The sequence below is a fragment of the Pithys albifrons genome, chromosome 5 (genome assembly GCF_047495875.1).
Source record: "Pithys albifrons albifrons isolate INPA30051 chromosome 5, PitAlb_v1, whole genome shotgun sequence".
NCBI lineage: Eukaryota > Metazoa > Chordata > Aves > Passeriformes > Thamnophilidae > Pithys > Pithys albifrons.
In genome coordinates this window covers 9,071,846-9,091,746 of record NC_092462.1, presented here as the reverse complement: position 1 = coordinate 9,091,746, position 19,901 = coordinate 9,071,846, and the positions used below count along the sequence as shown (strand labels likewise).

The 19,901-nt window shown below is 36.3% G+C and overlaps 1 protein-coding gene across 1 annotated transcript in view; it reads left to right on the top strand.

Annotated features, from left to right (window-relative positions):
• IQCM (IQ motif containing M) overlaps nt 1-19,901 on the top strand; it is a 63,718-nt gene that overhangs the window by 23,924 nt on the left and 19,893 nt on the right. The window contains exons 3-7 of the mRNA XM_071555971.1: nt 528-580; nt 813-962; nt 2,071-2,119; nt 2,304-2,438; nt 4,942-5,019. Coding sequence (XP_071412072.1) covers nt 528-580; nt 813-962; nt 2,071-2,119; nt 2,304-2,438; nt 4,942-5,019 — 465 coding nt within the window. The remainder of the gene's footprint in view (nt 1-527; nt 581-812; nt 963-2,070; nt 2,120-2,303; nt 2,439-4,941; nt 5,020-19,901) is intronic.

Sequence of the window (19,901 nt, the reverse complement as noted above, 5' to 3'; positions counted from 1 at the left end):
AGATTAAATTTAGAGCTTTCAGGGGTTTAAAATTACTTTCAGTGATTTTTCTGTAGCAAATACATATATAGTCCAGGATATTGAATATCTTGGCTTTTCTGGTATTTGTACTGTCTTGTTTTGACAGGAAAATCTCCAATACAGTTTTTCCTGCTCTCTTCTTATGAAAAGGATTGGTTTCAATACATTTCTCTGGTCTCATAAAATCTTTTTGTATGTGTGTGTTGGAATTTCTTGGCAACTTTGATGAGTACACATTAATAAAATCCATGGAAGTTTGTGTTTAGATGGAAGACACACTTAAAGCTTTCACTGTCTACCAGCTATGGCTTGTATTACCAGTTAAGCTGTAAGAGCTGGCAGGTAACTTACTTCTTTAGTCTTACTTAAATTATAGTGTATTTGTACACAAAAATCTGACTTCTTGTCCTCTCCATTGTGTAAAAAAAACAAAACCTCAACAAACCTGTACAGTTGAATAGGAATTCAAAATGTTAACAATTTTGTAAATAACTTAAACCTTCTAGTTTACAAAGCCCTGGGCATTGTGCAGATCTACCCAGCTGCAGCAGAACAATTGGCAAGCAGATTTGGATGCTAATTCTGTAATTGGAGATGGTAAATGACTAACAGTTCCTTTTCAATCTTTGCAAGCTATTCCTGTAAATAAAAGGAGTCTATGTGATTCTGTAATTATTTTAGGTGCACATTACAATTTGCCTTCAAGAGTTTTTATTTATAGTTCAACCATTTGTCCACCAAGCTGAAAATGAAATCTGCTCTGTGTTAATTTCCAGTGACAAACTCGGAAGCAAAATGTCACTCACCTGGAAGGCTTTGAAGCTTCTCGAGGTAGTAGAAAGCATCCAAACTTTAGAGAAGCACTTAAACCTGTCATTTCCATTCTAAGATACCTGAGAAGGTGGTTTGAACATAGAGCATTCAAGAAAGTAAAGATCGAGGTACTGTCTTGATTGTTTAATTCATTCAGCACTTATATTTTAGTAGGGTAAGAATTCTTGATGATTATTATTTTGTTAATAAACAAACTCCATGCTCAGCTGGTGTGACTGCCATGGCTGTCCTGCACCTCCAAGGTCAGAGAGAAGTCAGTGGTAGTGAGTGCTGTGCTGGTTCCCATCTCCATCAGTTAATCTCAAGAAGGATCTCTCTCAGTTTTTAGAAGAGCATGCCCTGTGTGGCACTTGATCCCTCTGCCTTCAGAGAGTTTGGTGTACATGCATATTGTACTGTTAATCCTGGGGCTTGCAGTTTTTCAGACAGACAGGCTGTAACCAACAGAATGTTTATTTCACTTTTCTTCTCCCACGTTGTTTTAAATTTCAATTGCTAAAAAAAAATACTCAAACATGTATTCTGTAGGATAATTACTGTTTTTCATGTACATCCTCTAGGATTGCTAAATGAAATCCCAGTTCCTGAGAAATGACATACCAGAGTGCTGTAATATGCACTTTTGTCTTCTTTCTCAAAGTTTATACCAAGTTAAAAGAGCTTTCGCACGTTGCAGATCAAGTGTTTATGGAGGCTGCATAACTTCAGTTATTGTTCCTCTCATGATGGTTAAGCCTCCTGTCCAAGAAATATTCTGTAAGAAAACTTGTACCTAATTTGAAGAAGTGGATCAAGTAGGAACTAAGTAATCCATTAAACAACCTATTTTATTAATTTAACAGAATCCTAAAATAGGGTAATCAAAATTGGATCATATTATTTGGTAATCATCAAACTTCAAAAATATTCTTTTGCTTTATACACTGGAGGGGAGGAAGTTGTTGCTGCTGATGTAATTAATGATGAGGTAAGACAGAATTGTGTGATATCTACCCTGGGCTGTGGGAAACTAATACACCTTTTTCTTCCCACAAAATACTTTTAATACTGAACACAGACTTTCTCAACTTGCCAAGTTCCATTGTTCCAATGTTCTCATTTTGAGGTACAGAACCTTGTCTTTCCCTCAAGACTCTGATTATGTGCAGATAGCATTTCACATGGTTCCTGATTAACTTCTGTAACTTGGGATAAAATGTGGTTATCCCCAAACAGTTTTATCCAATTACCTTTGGAATGGATCGTCTCTTATCAGTGCTATGGAGTAACTGTTTTTATGGACCTTTTCATCTGAGTGAACATGAATGGAATTTGTTCTTGCTTTCTGCTAAGACTATCTAGTACTGTTCACACCTCTTACTTCCACCTTCTCATCTGTTTCTTTAGTCACCCTTCATTTATTTCTTACAGTACTGAAAATGAAACATATCTGTAATTACATTCTACAGGTCATGGACCATCCTTACCAGCAGCTGGAAGGTACTACTGTAAGATAACCTGCTTTGGGTGTCCAGTTGGTGTTTGGAATCTCTCTCCACCACTTTGGCATTTTGAATTAGAGGTGTGGATAGACAAGAAAAAATGCAAGTCATCCCATTTTTTAATAGAATTATCTTTTCATTTTAGTACTCTGTCCAATATTAATTAATATTCCATGTCTGCAATCCAATTATTTTAAAATGATTTTTGGTGCAAGGATGATTTCATGTTTCCATATACACAGCTGCATTTCTTAGATGTCATTCCAGCTCTGTGAGACTGTAGAGTTTAGATTGAATACAGAGATTCTCTTGGTCACTTGATGAGTTTGTGTAAATAAATTCAATTTTTTGGAATAATACTTTGAAATATTAATATTTTAATTTTTATTTTCTAAAGAAATAAATAGTAAATAAATAAATAAATAAAATAATTCACTAACTAGATGGGATTATTTAAAGAACTTTTCCTATTAACTACTTTATCTTTTGTAAGCCTCAGTTTGTGATGATGTAATTGTGTTGTGGTTCTTAGTCTGTAACTTTGTTAACCATGAAATGATGGGCAGTGTAACAAACTGTCAGAAAGAAGGATTTGTAATGACGTTTTAAGTGAAAAAGTGCAAAATTGAGTGTCATCACAATTTTCCTATCAGTTTGTCCTTTTCATCATTGTAGCCAAGCCAAGATTTTTTTTCCTAGTGTTATCACCCTATTGTATTTTGGGGAGGATTGTGTGGAAAATAAATAGCACATACACCTCTCCCATAATGAAATGGTAACTTCTATGTCTACAGAGCCTCTTTAAAGAAGATCCCTCTGCAGATTCTTTTGAGCTATCCATGTATTATGCTTTTAATTCATGTAACTACTCTTTATACCTGCATTTTTTTCCCCTGTTCCCTCATCAGTTTGATTGCTGACTGTAAAGTTAGGCAAGTGTGGTAGAGAAGATAAATGCTTTTGTTCAGTTGTATGTTGGAAATTCATGGACATACACAACAGGATAAACAGCAAGGGCCAGGAGTAGTACAAATGACAATATGAAGAAGACACAGAGACAAGGGCTGCTCCTGATATATAAGCAGAGAAAGTAAGTGGAAAGAAGACGAAATGGTTGACTAATACCCAAACTGCCTGTCTTTAGCTGCAGATGCTCTCTTCACTCCCTTCTGCATTCTTCTGGAGGTTTTTGTTTGTGTAGTCCTTATCACCCCAGGGATTATATGAAGATATTAAGGAAAATAAAAAGCAGTGTAGACTGCAAAGTTTCATCTGAAGGTCCTTTTTGTCTGATCCATTGCCCTTCATATTCCTCTTCCAGAATAAGAGGTGGCCATCTCATCACAGAATATGTTTAAGATCAGTGGAGTGTGTACACTAGAAAATAGTTTCCCTCATGAGAAAAGGCTGAGGAAAAGAGATGGTTTGAGTTTCCAACCATGCATCAAAACACAGTACTGCAGGTTGGGCTTAGGCTACCATTCTCATACCTAATGGTTAGAAATGTAAGGACTTTTTTTTCACTCTCCCTTCAGTAGAACATTTCAGAGAAATAAAAATGTACCACCAATTAAATAAGATATTGCATCTCAATGTATTGCCTTTTTTTCCTTTTTTTTTTTTTGCTGTTGTTCTCTTTATGGCTTTCAAAGATTAGAGTACAAACTCTGTCTTACAAGGCAGATGCTGTTTTTCTGAAATGTTAAAGTGACATTAATCTCGGATGCTCAGCAGGGTCAGCCCCGGTTAGTACCGGGTGCTGTGACAGTCCCGAGGACTTCCCTGTCACTGTCCAAGCTCGCTCGGCCGTGGCAGATGGACCTCAGGACTTAAATGGTGGGGCCAATTCTGTGCACGCTGTGCCTCATCTGAAAAATCCACTGTGCAGGCTGGAAGGGCACACCCACGTGGGGAGAGAGAGCCCTTCCCAAATTTTCTTTCGCGAAGTTTGGCCATACAAAGTGACATTAATTTTCTCTGCTTTGAAGACAGAAAGAGACATGTTATAGATATGCACAACACAGACTGTAATAATATCTATTGGTGTTCACCCTTACAGGAGATCTGATGGCTTTTTATTTAGTAGAATATGATCTAGACCAGAAACTTCTATCTCTCAGGGAGAAAGACTTGCATAATTGCACCAAATCTGTGAAAATCTGTGAGTTAGGTATATTACCTGAAAGGTTCAGTGGATATGAAAGTATAGGAGACTGAAGTTTTTTATATTTATTTGGCACTTTCTTTTCCTGAGCAGAATGAAATAAATCTTACAACGCCTATCTGTGAGTTACTCTCCTTGACTGAAGCTCTATTATTTAATATATTAAATTCCTCAAGAAAATAATTGACTGTTAACATGGATGTTCTCCTTTTCACTCGGCAAGGATGATGCATGACTTTCCCTTCAGTGCTAGAGTAAGTCAGCACCAAGCTACCCCATATAACCTCTGCAAAGGCCTACATTTCCATACAAAGTGTGTCAAGCATACTAACTAGGGTTTGAAGAATATATTGCTAAAAAAGGAAAATATGCATGAGGAAAATATTTCTGAAAAAACCTTCATATAACTTATTCTAAAGATATATCTGTCAAAAATGTCTCTTTTTGGGTTTATCTTTTCCCAGAGAGAATTTGACAAAAAGATAGACAGACATGATTTTTCTGAAGTTTTGAGATACTGTGGATACTGGGAGATCTCCTAGTGAAATACAACTGGTGTCTTCCAGCTGGTTTGTTCAGGTAAGTGTTTTCTTGTAATTGCTTTACAAAGGTAAAAATTTCAACTGCAGGTTCTGCAGGATTTGGGCTTTTTTCTTGGTGTTTTTTTTTTCCCTTGTAGGAATAAGAAACTACTATTCTTAAAAGCATAGTCAGGTCAAACCTTCCTTGATGTTGATGATCTTTTCCACAATGGAGTGTTTTATCGTTATATTTGAAGTAAAGTACATTTTGCTACATTGCACTCTGTCTAAAAATGCTGAAAAATAATCCTATACCATTTTAAAATATACTTAAGAGGGTGTAGAGCAATTTTGTGGCAGGTCTGCACTTGCAGATGTCTCCAGGCAAAACTTTAACCCCTTTGTAAAATCAGTGGTATTACCTTCCAACAACCTTAAATTGCTCAGTGCAGAAAACTTTTAGAAATATTGAAAGATGAAAACATTCTTAAATGGCTGTAAATACAAGATGCCACAAGGCAAGAATCAAGGTATCCTTACTGTCAATCAGAGGGAGATCATTACCCTTTAAAAATAGAAATAAAATTGTAACTAATCAAGCCCTTTAAATAAATCTAGAGTCTCATCTTCCTCCTGGCTTTTGCTTTTCCCAAGGAAATCTTGGAATCTCCCAGTGGGAGAGCCTGCAATGACCCTCCCTTAGTGCAGAGCAGAAGCAGCAGCTTCTGTGTGGGACTTATGGAGGAAACCTCTTTGGGAACCTCACAAGTTGAGGTGGGAGATGCCACTTGCAGTTTCTCCTCCGGCACACTTTAATAGCTCCCTCCTGATATGGAGTGACATATGTAGGTGCTGTGAACAAAACTGGTCTAAGCATGGGTTGTCCTAAGTTTGAAAGTCATTTGCAACTGGGGGATTCTTGTGAACAGTGAACTTCTTTGGAGGTTGTGGTTGATTTTATGCATCAGCAGTTCCAAAGGCTGTTTTTAAAGGCCAACTTTACTAAGAGAAACCCACATCTAATCAGTGCTCTAGACTTGTTAATGTCCAGTGTGTGGTTTCTTTTTATTGCAGTTCTTTGCATGCCTTCTTCCAGACATCTTTCTTTCCAAGCTGCATCTTGGAGAAGGTGGTCTTTGAGTGTCTGACCACACATTATAGTTGCACATTATCTGCTTTCTGGTGAGGGCTCCTAGTAAATGAAATCAGTTTCTCATGGAAAATCAAGCATTACATGTCATTTAGGTCACATTCCTAAGACAGTGTGAATAAGACCAGGTATTTTTAGTCATTTGCTCCATTCCCATCACTATGGTAACAGGAGATTTTCTGACTGGGAGACAGATTTCTGTTTTATATCCTAGATTTGGGAGACTATTGCTACTTTTCACTGTGTTCACAGACACACTAGGAAAGGTTCATGCTTGCCTACTCATTATTCAATTTATTTAGAGTCTCTTAGCTGTGAAGTGCTATCAAGACTTGTTCGGCCATTTGAGGCACTGTGTAGGCTTCTTATCCATTTTGATTTTAAAAACTCTCCTAAATTGTTAACATATAAATGATGAATAATTGCTAAAACATGGAGATGTGTCTGTGTCTAAAGGGTATCCATAAAATTATTTCTAACATGGAAGCATTTTGAATAAATTCCACTTATCTGCAAAGTACCCTCTCTTTCTCAATATTGTAATATAGATGTCATTATTTCTGAAGATGAGTTATTAACAGAGTAAAACCTTGCTAAATTGCTTAGGAGAGACACAGCAACTGGTTGAATGTTTGCAATTGCTGAATACTGATTTGATGAAGCCATCTTTGTGTCAGTGCAAAGCACTCCATAACATCAGTTCGCTTATTCTGGAAGAGAAAGATACAGGAAAAGGGGAGGTTTCTGTGTTTGGGCAGAATGGTGGAGAGACCTACTGATAGTTACTGCACTGAACTTGTTTGGGTGAACATTGCATCCTGCATGGCCCTGGAGCTGATCCATGGAAGGTTAAAACAGAGACCTTGGCCATGTGAACATGTAGTCTGAGCACAGGTCAAAAAAAAAAGATTCAGACCTCTTGAAAATTTTTCCATCTCATCTTACTCTTAGTGTTGTTGTTGGTTTTTTTTTGTCTGGTTGGTTTTTAATTGACTCTAAACATTGCTGGAAAAACAGGGTCTGTGAAAATAACTGCCCAGATGTTAAATGTCCTGTTGCTTTTCTATTTACAGTAATGAATGAGTACTGTCTTTGGTTAACAACAATTTAAGCAGGAAAAGCCTGAAGACTTTGAATTTTACATGTTCTCTTGTGAGTTTTAATTACATCAGTACCATTCATAACTACAAATCTGATTTTTACAGAACCTGCTTATTTGATGTAAAGGTTAGACACTGAAGATAGTAAAATTATCAGAATAGAACAAGACTATATGTAGCAAAGTGCTAATATTAAATAAAAAAGATCTTGCTGTCAAAATAGCAAAGTCTAGCTGTTACAAAGTACCAGTGAAATGTTCATTAGAAATATCAGATGAGATAGGAAAAAAAATTAATATATGAAAGTCTACTAGACATACTGTTTTAAATCTCTGTGTTTGTACAAGCAAAGCCAGTCCAGTAATTTGGCCAAACAAGACTCCAGTAATGACACTGTCAGCAATTAAAAAGACAGCAGTACCTAGAGTGGACTCATGAGTACTGAATGTATGTGACTTCCTTTTGAAATCTGCTTCTTGGCTCCTGGGAAACCGAGGGAGCTTCCTCTAGGGCAGGTCAGCTTAACCACAGGTGATTCTTTAGATGTATCCGTACAAATCTTGTTCTCCACAGAGTGAGGGAAAATCAGTGTGTGTGTTACCAGCTAACACATTGCTCGCTGAGGAGTTAGGAATTGCCTCGAAATAATTGAATGGCTTTCTCTCAGTGGTGAGGTTTAGCTGCTGGCTTCATGAAAAAAGCCAATTAAAATTAAGGTCATAGTGCAGTGATTTTCAGATTTCATACAGGAGTAATGATGCCATTTCATCATATTTCAAACCAATTTGTGCTGCTACTTCATTCTGCTATTGAAAATCAGAATGCCATGCCCTGTGCAGTCAGGAGAAAGCCTCAGTGCAGCACTGCTGTGCTCTGTTTGAATAAAATAAGAAAAATAAAGCTAATGAACCGATCAATTTTGGCCATATGCTTTGAAGTATCGATTGAAATTGCAGCTAGTTATTATGAAAAGTATTTCTTTAAATATTTTTTGGAAAACAGTATTGTAGCCTATGTTTACCTTTTCTTCTCTGACTAACTCAAAGTTCTGCATGTTCTATTCAGGTAAACATTTCTATGGAGTTCAGAGGAACTATGCATACAAGCAGTTTAGGGTTTGGGACTGCTAGTTATTTTGCTTCCATACTTGCTGAAAAGTCCAGCCATAACATCTTGTTATTTAATGTATTCTGCAGTCACTGAAATTACTACTGTTAATGCTGGTTGAGGCTGGATCAAGTAAATAGTTGTGAGCTAAGCCTGTTTATGTATTCTTAAGGCGAACTGTTCACAGTTGTAGCACCCTGATAATTAGAGTATTTTCAAATAAAATGTAAATACTGTAAGGATTTTCTCTGCAATTGGCCCCTCTTGTTGCCTCTGCTAAAATCCATACTTTTCCATCTTTGTATTTGTGATCTTGATAACTAGTCCTGCATTTATATAAAAATATCTGGTGTTTAATCTAAGAATATGAAATACTGCATGTTCTACTTGAATTTGAATCATTGTCTGTAAGCCATCTCAATTTATATCAGCCTTGCCTCATTGCTCATTCTTCTGCATTTGCTGTGAGATAGGAAACCATCTCTTCATTTAAGCACAGAAATGTCCATATTTTTCATATATTTAAGTTTTCGTATGTATTAGTGGAAGTTAAGGTTTATAGAGGAGCTCTTCATTTGCAGACTGGTTTGGCTTGATTTGAAACAGCAAATGAAAGTGCAAAACAATGAACTCTCAGAGACATGCTGAAGCAATGTATCCTTGTTAAAGTCAGTGCCAATTTGCTTTCAAACTGCAAACAGACAGGGGAGATGCAGAAGGTCCCCAGGATATGCATCGTTGCATAAGCTGACAGAGAATACTAGAACAGTCCCACGCTGCCCTTCTCCCAACCTGTGGTTCAGATCTCATGCTGAACCTTCATCAGTTTTCAGTCCCACTGAAAGTGGTGTCTGTTACTGGGACTTTTGGAAAGCTCTTGTGGTTTTGGAGGTTCAGCTCAGAAATGGCACTCTCTGACTGAAGATTCCACCAATGCACCCTGCAGTTATTCTCCCTCAATTCTTCCTTACCATGGCTCACATTTGTAACTATGCATGAATTTTTAAATAAACAACACCTAACAGAATTTCTGTGGCAGTCATGCCAGAAAAGCCTTATTTATAGAGCAGGACCCTTCTGCGTTGAGTACCCTGCCCATTCTGAAGAAAAATATGCTTCTTGCATCACTGATGGGAAATTGCCTCCTAAAAGTGTTTATTTTTCATTAAACAAAATCTTAAAGGACAAGTAACGGGAAGCTGCGAATGCTGCAGTAGGAACAAAGGTGTAATAGCTCCCATGCATTTGGACAGAACACAATACTCAGGAGTTTCTTTTGTTGTACTGTTGTTTAATAATGTTCTCCACACCTATGCAATAATGAGCACTGGGGCAGAAAAAGGTTATCCTGATGACCATTTAAGCCAAAGATAACATCAAGAAATTTAAATTCCACTGTGTGAGGACTCTACAAGAAAGCTGGTCATAATGAATAGATGCATTAATAAAATGTCTTAATAGAGCTATTTTAAAGCTTTGCATTTCCTACATAATGGTTGCTGGATAAAGGCTAAATGCAAATCTATCTAATGATTCTTTACGGTCTTTAAGGCTGTGGCTCATTCACTATCTGCAGCAAAAGGAAACAAATTATGTAGAGTATACCCTTCTCCTTGACTGCTGATTCTCTCCCAAAAGAATTACAGATTAATATGAGTTTAAAAGGTTAAAGAACTCCCACAACATCTGGAATGTTTGTCAACAAGCATGCAAGGATCCCTGCTGGATACAAAAGCTATCTAATCAGTGTTTGTTCTAACCTTTCACATATATACAAACAAAAGTCTGTGTTTCACACAAACAAAAGCCTGTGTTTCTCTTTTTGTTATTTCCTTTTGAATGGAAGGTAAAATTTGTCTTTAAGAACTTCATTTGCTTGGTTATTTTGCTCTTAACGTATGATCACTATGCTCCTGTGGGTGGCAAATATGAACAGAAAATGCTATTTGGGTCACCCACAAAACCCAAAGTATCCTAGACCAGCCACCAACCTTGTTTTTAACATGGTTAAAATATTGTTTCTTTTTGACATCAATAATAGTCCAAGATAATTATTAAGATGTTTTGGTAATAAAGTTGAGACCTAAATAAAACCAGTGTCCTACTTAGTTGATGAAGAGAGTTTTTACAGTTCTGTTCGGATTTTACATCACATTTAGAATTTTTCTAAAAATCTACTTTGGAACAACAATACAACTATCTGAAAAGTAAATTTTCTTCTTAAAATTCTCCTTTGCTATGTCTACAGAATACTTGACAACAGCTGAACTAGTAGTGTGCTGACACTGCTGCCTGTCATCCAGACTGATGCTGTCTTATTTTTATTCTCCTGTCTTGTCTTTTCCTGTTACACCTAAGCTGTAAAATCTTGGGCTGTTTTTTTGTTCCAACTGTGTTAGAATCTGGCACTGAGGGTCTTGTTCCATGCCTAGGGCTGCTGAGCACTATCCTAATACTAATAGATTGTACAAATAATGATGCATTGTCAAATTCCCTTTAAAGAAAGTTCAGGAATTTTTAAATTTGGGTGATGGAACTTCTCTAGACCCATCTTCTATCACAAAGAATCCAGTGGCAGGTTATGAGTGGGAAGCATAACAGGCTTGTTCTCCTTATCCATCAGCATATGGCCAGAGGTGGAATGAAGAGTAGTGTGTTTCTGTGACCATCTGACTGATTATCAGGGGCAAATGACCTTCCTTGGACCAGCAGTTTTCATTGCAAGGGCTTTTCTCAAATCTGTGGGAGGTAACATCTTGACTGAAGTTTAGCATGTTTTTTCCCTCCTTTGTCTAATGACACAATGAAGGATCACTGAAACAGAGGAGCTTGATCAGATTTCCCATCTTCTGCCTTAGCAATTTGCCCTTTCACAAGCCCAGAAGGAAATTTCTTATTGCAACCTTTTAGTACATGAAGGAGACCTGTGAGAAAGATGGGGATAAATTTTTTACAGGGGCTATTGTGATAGGACAAGGAGTGGTTTTAAACTGAAAGAGGGTCAATTTAGGTTAGATATAAGGAAGAAGTCCATATTTTTTTTTACAGTGAAGTTGGTAAAACACAGGCACATGTTGCCCAGAGAGGTGGGGAATGCCCCATCCCTAGAAATGTTCAAGGTGGGGTTGACAGGGCACTAAACAACCTGATCTAGTTAAAGATGTCCCTGCTCATTGCAAGGGAGTTGGACTAGATGACCTTTAAAAGTCCCTGCCAACCCAAACCATTCCACAATTCCATGATTTATTATACCACATGCCTTTCCACCTGGCAGTTTGTGTTTTCATTATTGTCACTACAGGGAATTTATAGTTTTATGTAAGGATGACTGTCTCAATTTGCTGATATATTCCATGCAATATTAACAAGTGCAATTCATTCCCTTCATACAATAACACACACATTATAAAAACTTTTAAAACTCCAGCTTGTCCCCATTTGTCTCTGGCCTCAGGTTTTGTCTGTGCAATAGATAGATCATATTCACCTGTTCAAATCTCTGACTTTTGGCATGTTAGTAGGCACATGAAGAAAAATAAATTGCTTTCCATTGAAAGAACTCGTCAGAGTCACTTGTGTCTTAATGACATTGGTTTTTTAAACTTTTTTTTCATGTAGATTTTGCCTTTTCCTTAATGGAATGAAGTGCTCTTGCAGGCCCTCCAGTGCTGATAGAGCAAGTTCATCCCCTCACATACCTGAATGGCAGTGTATCTGTTAGAACATCTCAGTGTGATATTGGCTCCCTTTGCAGGGGTGTTGTTGACTGCCATTCTGATTGTTCTCTAGAGCACAAGTCTTTACTGCTGCCTAGACATTCTTCCCCATTTTTTAAGCACTTAATTATTTCTTTCCAAGTTTACTACTTTACACTTCTCTTTATTGAACTTTATCTTATTGACTTCGTGCCATTTCTCCAATTTATCAAAATAATTTTGAGTTTGACTGCTGTCCTGTAAAGTACTTGTAACTGCTTTCAGCATAGTGTCACCTACAAGCTTTGTAAGTGACTTCTCTATTCCATTGTCGTAGTAGTCATTAATGAAAACATTGAATAGAACCAGACTTGGGACAGACCTCCCTAAGACTCAATTTATATTTCATCTTGGTTTTGACAGGAAGGTATTTATCCTCTTTTTAAGTAGGATATTTTGATTCCCAACAAGAAAAAAATGAGTCAGCAGAAAATATGAGCTCAAATGTTAGGTATCTATTAAGGGATTCACAAATTCTAGCTTAGAATAGCAGTATGTGGGAGCAAAATTAAATGTTCACCATTTATTGCTACAAATACATCTTATACATGATTTGAGAAGTTTTATTCTTCAACAATGCATGAAAAGATTTATCATTACAGTATTCTTGGTCAGAAAGATAGACATTAAGTTTTAAAAGTTTGAAAAACTTCCTGTCTGTGAGGAGAGGGGCCATGTAAATTGATTCAACCATCACCCTTATTAAAATACATGTTGTAATACTTAAAATGTAGTTCAGTATATGCACACTACAATGCATTTACACAGATACATGGATATGTATTTATAGTAGCTCTAGAATATATGAAAACTTGCATAGTATATCTTGAAATGAAACAAAATCTATTTCCAGTGAAAGAAATCCCTTGTTACACAGCAGAATATGTGAATAATCACTGCTCCCATACTCCAAGATCTCTTGGCAGAGTAATGAATGTAGTTCAAACATCTTATTTGATGAAGGGAGAATTATTCCAATATCCAGTTTACATATTAGTCTATGGATCATGTTAGAGTTTCATCTTATTTTTAGCAACTTTTATCCATACTTTGAAAGTGCTATAATACTTCCAATACTGCTGTGTTGTAGGTAACTATATATTATTCTCATTTCTTATACTTAGAAATAAAGAGGAGTTTATTTGTCTTTAAATGCATATGGAATTGGGGTCAGAAATTTGGCCCAAATTATTTAAAATTGACTTAAAACTCATTCTTATGCCCATGCTAAACAGGTGCTTTCTAAGCAGCAGCTTATTTTTTTGTCCATCTTTGATATGTGTATGTACACACACACTTAATCTTCTCCTCCAGGCACTTACCTGACACAAATGTACTCAACTTCTTCTTGCCTTTTGAGACAGGCACTACTGACAAAGAAAAGACCTTGAATTCGTGCTGTCAGTATTGAATATGTGCAGGAGATTGCGTAAGATTAAAAGGTTTTAAAACAAAAATCAGACTTGCTTTTCCAAAGAAAAATAGTTGTCAAAGTAGAAAATCTATGCAATGTCTTTAATAGAACCCTAAAACCTTAATATTGTTTGTTTGGGGGTTTTTTATCCTGTTAGGTTTTGATAATTTGATGCATTTTAGGTAATAACAATATTCAGCTTTTTGTCATGATTACAAAAGCAGGAGCACAAGGACTTTGACCCATTAAAATTGCTTAGCTGAATAAACTTTATGTTATTATACAGAATTCTTTTCCAATTGAAAGCAGTGGCAAAAAAAACAACACATGTTGTAAAATGGAACAATCACAGAGAAAAGTTTTTAACAGTAATATTTATTGAGAATAACTTCATATTAAAAATAACAGGATTGTTGTATGCTGTCATCTGCTTGACAGTTTGTTTGTAATATTTTCTTATATTTTTCCTTACTTCAGCAAAGGTAGTCTTTGCTTTATCTCAGTTATTTGAGTAGCAGCAGCATTTTGTTATTTTAAATGTCCTGTCACATGTTCCTGTAATCCATTGTTGCATTTAAAGCTCTCTAAAGTATATTGCATAGAATTGATCAACTATTTGATTTACATAGATAGGCTTCCTCTTTTTGAACAAAAGGCCTCTAAAAAGTTACTCATCCACCCTTCAAACTTAAAGGAAGAAAAAATCCAAACTCCTATCACAAATTTATATTGTGCAATATCATCGAATCAACCATTTGTGATATCAACAATTGATTTTCATATAAACCATTTCTGTTAAGTTCATGTCCAAAAGAATATTTTATAAGCTAAAATTCTGCCCCTTCACACCTGGTTTAAAAATGACACAGCTAGAAAAAAAAATCTAATTTAGGTGCTCTATAGTTATGTGAATTCTATTATTTAGGCATTCTGTGTTTCAAGACTTATCAAGAGCTTTGTTTCCTTTCAGATTATGATCTTTTTGCATTCTGTTGTATTAACTCTATATGAAGTAGTATTACTCAATCTAGTGAATAATTATTTCTTTTCCCTCTAAGTTATCTTTTGCATTTTTTTCAGTGGACGTATTAAATACTTTCCTGGGTATCAACTGTTATCTCTGTTTGATCAAAACAAACACATCTTTAACGTAGTGAATCTCCTACAGAATTACCAGTCCTTCTGCCAAGGTGGGATTTGTTTATCAGTGTTGATATTTGTCCTACAGGAAACAGACTTGACTGTCAGTTTTGATAATAAGTAACATTTTGGTTCTCTGTTATTCGTTTTGCTGGGATTATGTTGGTCTCAGTACCGCTATTCTATCTGAAATTGAGTTTCAGTGCAGTGTATTGTCTGTCACCCAGCAAGAAGCTGCGTTTCTGCTCTGGGGACATCCATCATCATGACCATCATGGTTGGAGGCTTTTCCTCAGCTTCGTGAATTATTATTTCCATTTCTTTAAGTTGTGCTGAAAGCTGAATACTTGTGGTAATTTCTTTTTGAATCCATTGTTTGAAACTGTAATAACCATCCAACTTCTTGAAACAAAGTCTCTAGAACAGATGTGGAGGGTAAGATCCAAGATGCCTCTCTGCTGTAGTTCAAGGCAGCACCTAATAAATCTCTGTGTGGTAGATGACTGAATACTGTAGGATACCCATCAACAGGCTGCATTCTCTTAAAGAAAGTCATCAACATTTTAGGCTACAAAGTCCAGTTAATATATTTTTGTCACTTAAAAAGCTATAAAAAATGATGTGTTTCTGCATTTGTATATTAGTAAACATTTTCTGTTAAATGAAAAATAAAGCTATTTCCTATAGCTAAATATCCTAGTTTCTTATCCAAAAGCATGCAATAATGGCATAATACAATGATAGTTAAGATATCTGTAGCTCTTTTGTTAGAAAACATTCCAGACTAAATGTTTAAATAACAAATAGATATTTCCTTTGAAATTTTAGTCCTCTAAATATACAGACAGGCCCTTACTTGTAGAGGTTAATCCATAGGCCAATGGCATCCATAGAAAAACTGATGTGAATTAAGTTGATCACTCCAAATAATTAGTCTTAGTGAGAGGTTCAGAGACATAAGAGTAAGTTTCATTTAAGTATTGGCATAATGCTGTCACACAGGCTTAGATATTTGTGTGAAAGTAATTTAATAACATCTTAAGTCACTTATATCTCTCTTTTGAAGCAGTTCATGACTGAATCTCTGTAAAAAATATGTTGAAAGTTTTATTGTAGTAGAATGATACAGTTATTAAAGCTGCTTTTGCTATTTTGTTTTTCCAGTACTCAAAAACTATTGGAATGCAACAGAAAGGGTCTAGATAAAAACCTACTAACTTAAAATTAAATTTTTTTATTAATGTCTTTATTTTTCTGGGGAAAAAAGGAGCACGTGTGTTACACACCCTCACTTATGGCCCACTCCATTAAATTTTGTAGAAAGAATTTCAGCAAAGTCCCTGAGAAAATCTTGTATTTTAAGAAGATTTATCATTTTCGTCAATATTTCTAGGTCAAAGACAAAATTGGCAATCTATTATGAGAAAGTGTTTTGACAATATTCTGTTTTATTGATGGTTTCAGGACTGCTTTTTTCCAGAACTTTCATCAAAGCACTGGGGGAAAAAGTGCTTATTACACTAGTTCTCTCTTTTCCTTGAATATGGAGTACTTCAAGCAATACATCATACAAAGGAAATCTACATGTACATTTTCTGTTATTAAATATATTGTCAGTGATACCTTAATAGATCATGAAATGTACTGGTCACAGATATAATTATAGAAATGACAGAGAAAGGCAAGAATGTAGAAAATGGAGATAACTACCCAAAATTGTCCGAATATGAATCCTAAAATGTAAATAGACTTTGTGCTACAAGATGTACAAAAATTCAATTTGGAGCAGTATGAAATTCTTTTATTTTTCTGACTTCAACTCATGTATAATTAAAATTTCATAAGGACTATTACCTGCATGAAACTTCATTCAAATAGCAAAAAATATGGCATAGAGCCCTTTCAAATGTAGAAATTTCTTTAAGGGGTCACTCTTCATAACCTTGGTTCTGTCAAACACAAATATGTTATGAATTTATCTTTGGACTTCACTGTAGCCACCACAAGTCTACCAACAATGTTTGTTTGGATACCTCACTTAGGATTTAGTGGAGCACACAGAATTTTTACACTTTTTTTTCCTAGCTGGTGTAAATCCCCCATCCCTTTAAATGAACATAAAATTGAGGTAGATACCTTCTTAAGTGTTCACAAAAAATAATGGAACATGATGCTTTGTGGAAAACCTTAGATGGAATAAAATGTGTAATAGTTGTCTCCCTGACACAGCTTTTGTCTGTTGCCTTAGGAAATGTAGCTCATCTATGTTTTCCATCTATCCCTTCACTAAAGCATAGCATCTCCTAGAAAGAATAAATTTCATCTTTCACAGTTTGCAAAGTATTAAATACTATATGAAGCATAAATATTTAGAACTGACTTAATTACTGAAAGCTGTTTAACCTTTCAGGCTATCAAAATGCCCTTTGTAGAATATGGTGAGCTTTGGACTGTCTTACAGAACATTAAATACAAGATCTTATTTTAAGATATAAGCAAGGGTCAGCATTAGACTTTCCTGTTTTCAAAAGCTGTGGCATAATTCTCATTAATTGTAATAGTGAATGATTATGGGGGGACATGGGAACCTCAGAGTTAACTCCCATATGCCATCTGCATGTTCCCCACCATCCTGCTGTTCTCCGTTCATTTTTATCGACATGGGAGATGAGGTTTGTATGAAGCAACAGCTGAAACCTTGAAATTCTGGTGCCTTTTGTTGGTTTGTCGCAACCTGAGTGTTATTTAAACATCTAATTTTCATATTTAATACTGGCTAATACTCTAGAGGCCTCTATAAAACAGCTAATGTTCCCTTTGGCATCGAAATCCACTTACCTTAACTGACTTCTGTTATACTTCAACCTGATTCTCAGAGTCACAATGGTAATATTCATTTTAATGTCCCAATAGACTCTTAGTATTCATCAAATATTTGATTTACATTTCTAATAAGGCTTATGGAATGCAGAGACATGAAACCCATACTCTGCCATGATTCTAACTACTGTCTCTTTCATTAACACCATGAGTTATTTCTCCAAAATAATTAAAATCTGTAATTGAATATACTAGAATAATTTTTGAAAATTAGTTTAATTATTCCAGTGCTTTTATTTGGAAAAATCACATAATTCATTATAACAGAATAGGCAAATATGAATATACTCTCACAAAGTCCTTTTGTTTATATTTATCTTTAAAGAAAACATATATACTTGAGATGCATATGCTTGTTAAGCAACAAAGTTACCATGTAGATATTTTTTACCCCAGAATTCTAAAAAAAAAAAGTCAAACTTGGAATTATTTCAATAATTATTGGGCCTGTTCTCCCCTCTAGGATTTTTTTTCTATATTCATACTGTAATATAAAATGTATTCTCTACCTGACCTGTTACATACAATTGAGGCCTTCCAGTGCCTGAAGGGAGCCTGCAAGAAAGATGGAGTGTCCATTTACAGGACAAGGGGGAGTGGCCTTTAGTTGAAAGAGAGTAGGTTTAGAATAGATATTAGTAAAAAATTCTTTACTGTGAGTGTGCTGGGGCACTGGCACAGGTTGCCTAGAGAAGCTGTGGATGCCCCATCCCTGGAAGTTTTCAAGGCCAGGTTGAAGGGGGGATGAAAGTAGATGAAACCAGATGATCTGTAAGTTCCCTTCCAACCCAGGCCATTCTGTGATTCTGTTATATTTGATTTAGCCACAGTAAAACTACATACACAAAAGAAGCATTTATACTTGGTGAAGACTTAACATACACCAGAAATCACTACACTGCAAATACAAACCCAAAAATGCAACTGCATAACCCAGGAGATGGATTGGAAGGGTTAAAAACTCCTAGCATATCCACAATTTTAAAGTATACTGCTGTTGTATAGGCAACTGCAAACCCTTGCTAGGGTTCATCATTGATGTCCTCTGCAAGAAAATAAGGAAGTTTGTGATTCATCAGAGCCAAGACCAGGGAGTCTGAAAACTGGCCATAAACATCTGAACAGCATTTTCCAGCTGCTACTGCAACATACTGAGTTGTGGGACTGAATCGCATTTTGACCATTATAAACATAGTTGGGAAGGGTATTGAAGAGAAAGAAAATATAGGCTAAGAAAAAACCTGAACTGGAAAATTCTAGGGAAGAGAAGAGGAGTGAAGAATTAGGAGAGGAGAGCAGTACAGTTGTAAAAAAGACTTAGCTGCTTGAATTAAAAAAAAAAAAAATCTTCAAATTGTGGAGCTTCAACTGCCTCAGGGATCCTGGTTAGTTCTTTGCCATGATGCCAAATGGTACCTTTCTAGGCACCTGCTCCCAGCAATGGTGATATCTAAATTTTCTAAGTTGTTGGACTGATGTGGTGTGTGTAAGCACAGGGCACACACAGCTGTACCAATGCATTGATCACACACCTAATTCTGGTTATACAGAGGGCTTGTGGGCAAATGCCATCCAGGCTGGCATGCCTAGAAACAAATGCCTCATAAGCTACTGGTTCCCCTTGTGGTAATCCATGCAGGGCACCCATCTCCTCTCATTCATGACCAGCACTGATTGATGGGTATAGAACAATAGTATGGGTTATAACAATAGTTTGGACTTGTAAAATTTTAAATGTTGTGTGTGTGTGTTACTTCAGGGGCTGCTTTTGTTGCATGATGGAGTTTAGTCTGTAGAACTGCAGGGTTAGCTCTTCAATAATGACAATACCACCATGTCAGCACATATGTGGAACCTGGGCTAGGAGACATGGCTAATTAGTCCAGACCTAACACAAACATCATGTTTCTGGAAGCTGAGCTGGTAATGCTGTTTGATACATGTCAGCCTTCTAATTCATTCAGGGGTCTCAGTGGGGTCTCTGAGCAGCCCGAGGGTCATCAGCTATTCCCTCAGTTGCCTCCCTTTTTGGGAGCCCTTATGGCATCGGAGGTTTAGGTGCTCACCACGTTTCACCTCAGAGAACTGACAAAGGTGTCCAAGACATTTTCCGTATTCTAAATTTTGGTTCCATACTCGGTCTGCCAACTTTTCTCCAGTTCACATCAGAGGAGGCTTGTTTGCTCCTGAGCTTTCTGTTCTCTGTCTTGCTGGCTCTGGCAGGTGGAACTTCAGTGTTAGAGTCCTCTTAACAGTCCTAGTGGGGCTACAGGCACCCAGTGTCAGGAAAAGTAGGATCAAAACTTTTTGTCTAAGAGCAATTACTTTCTTTAG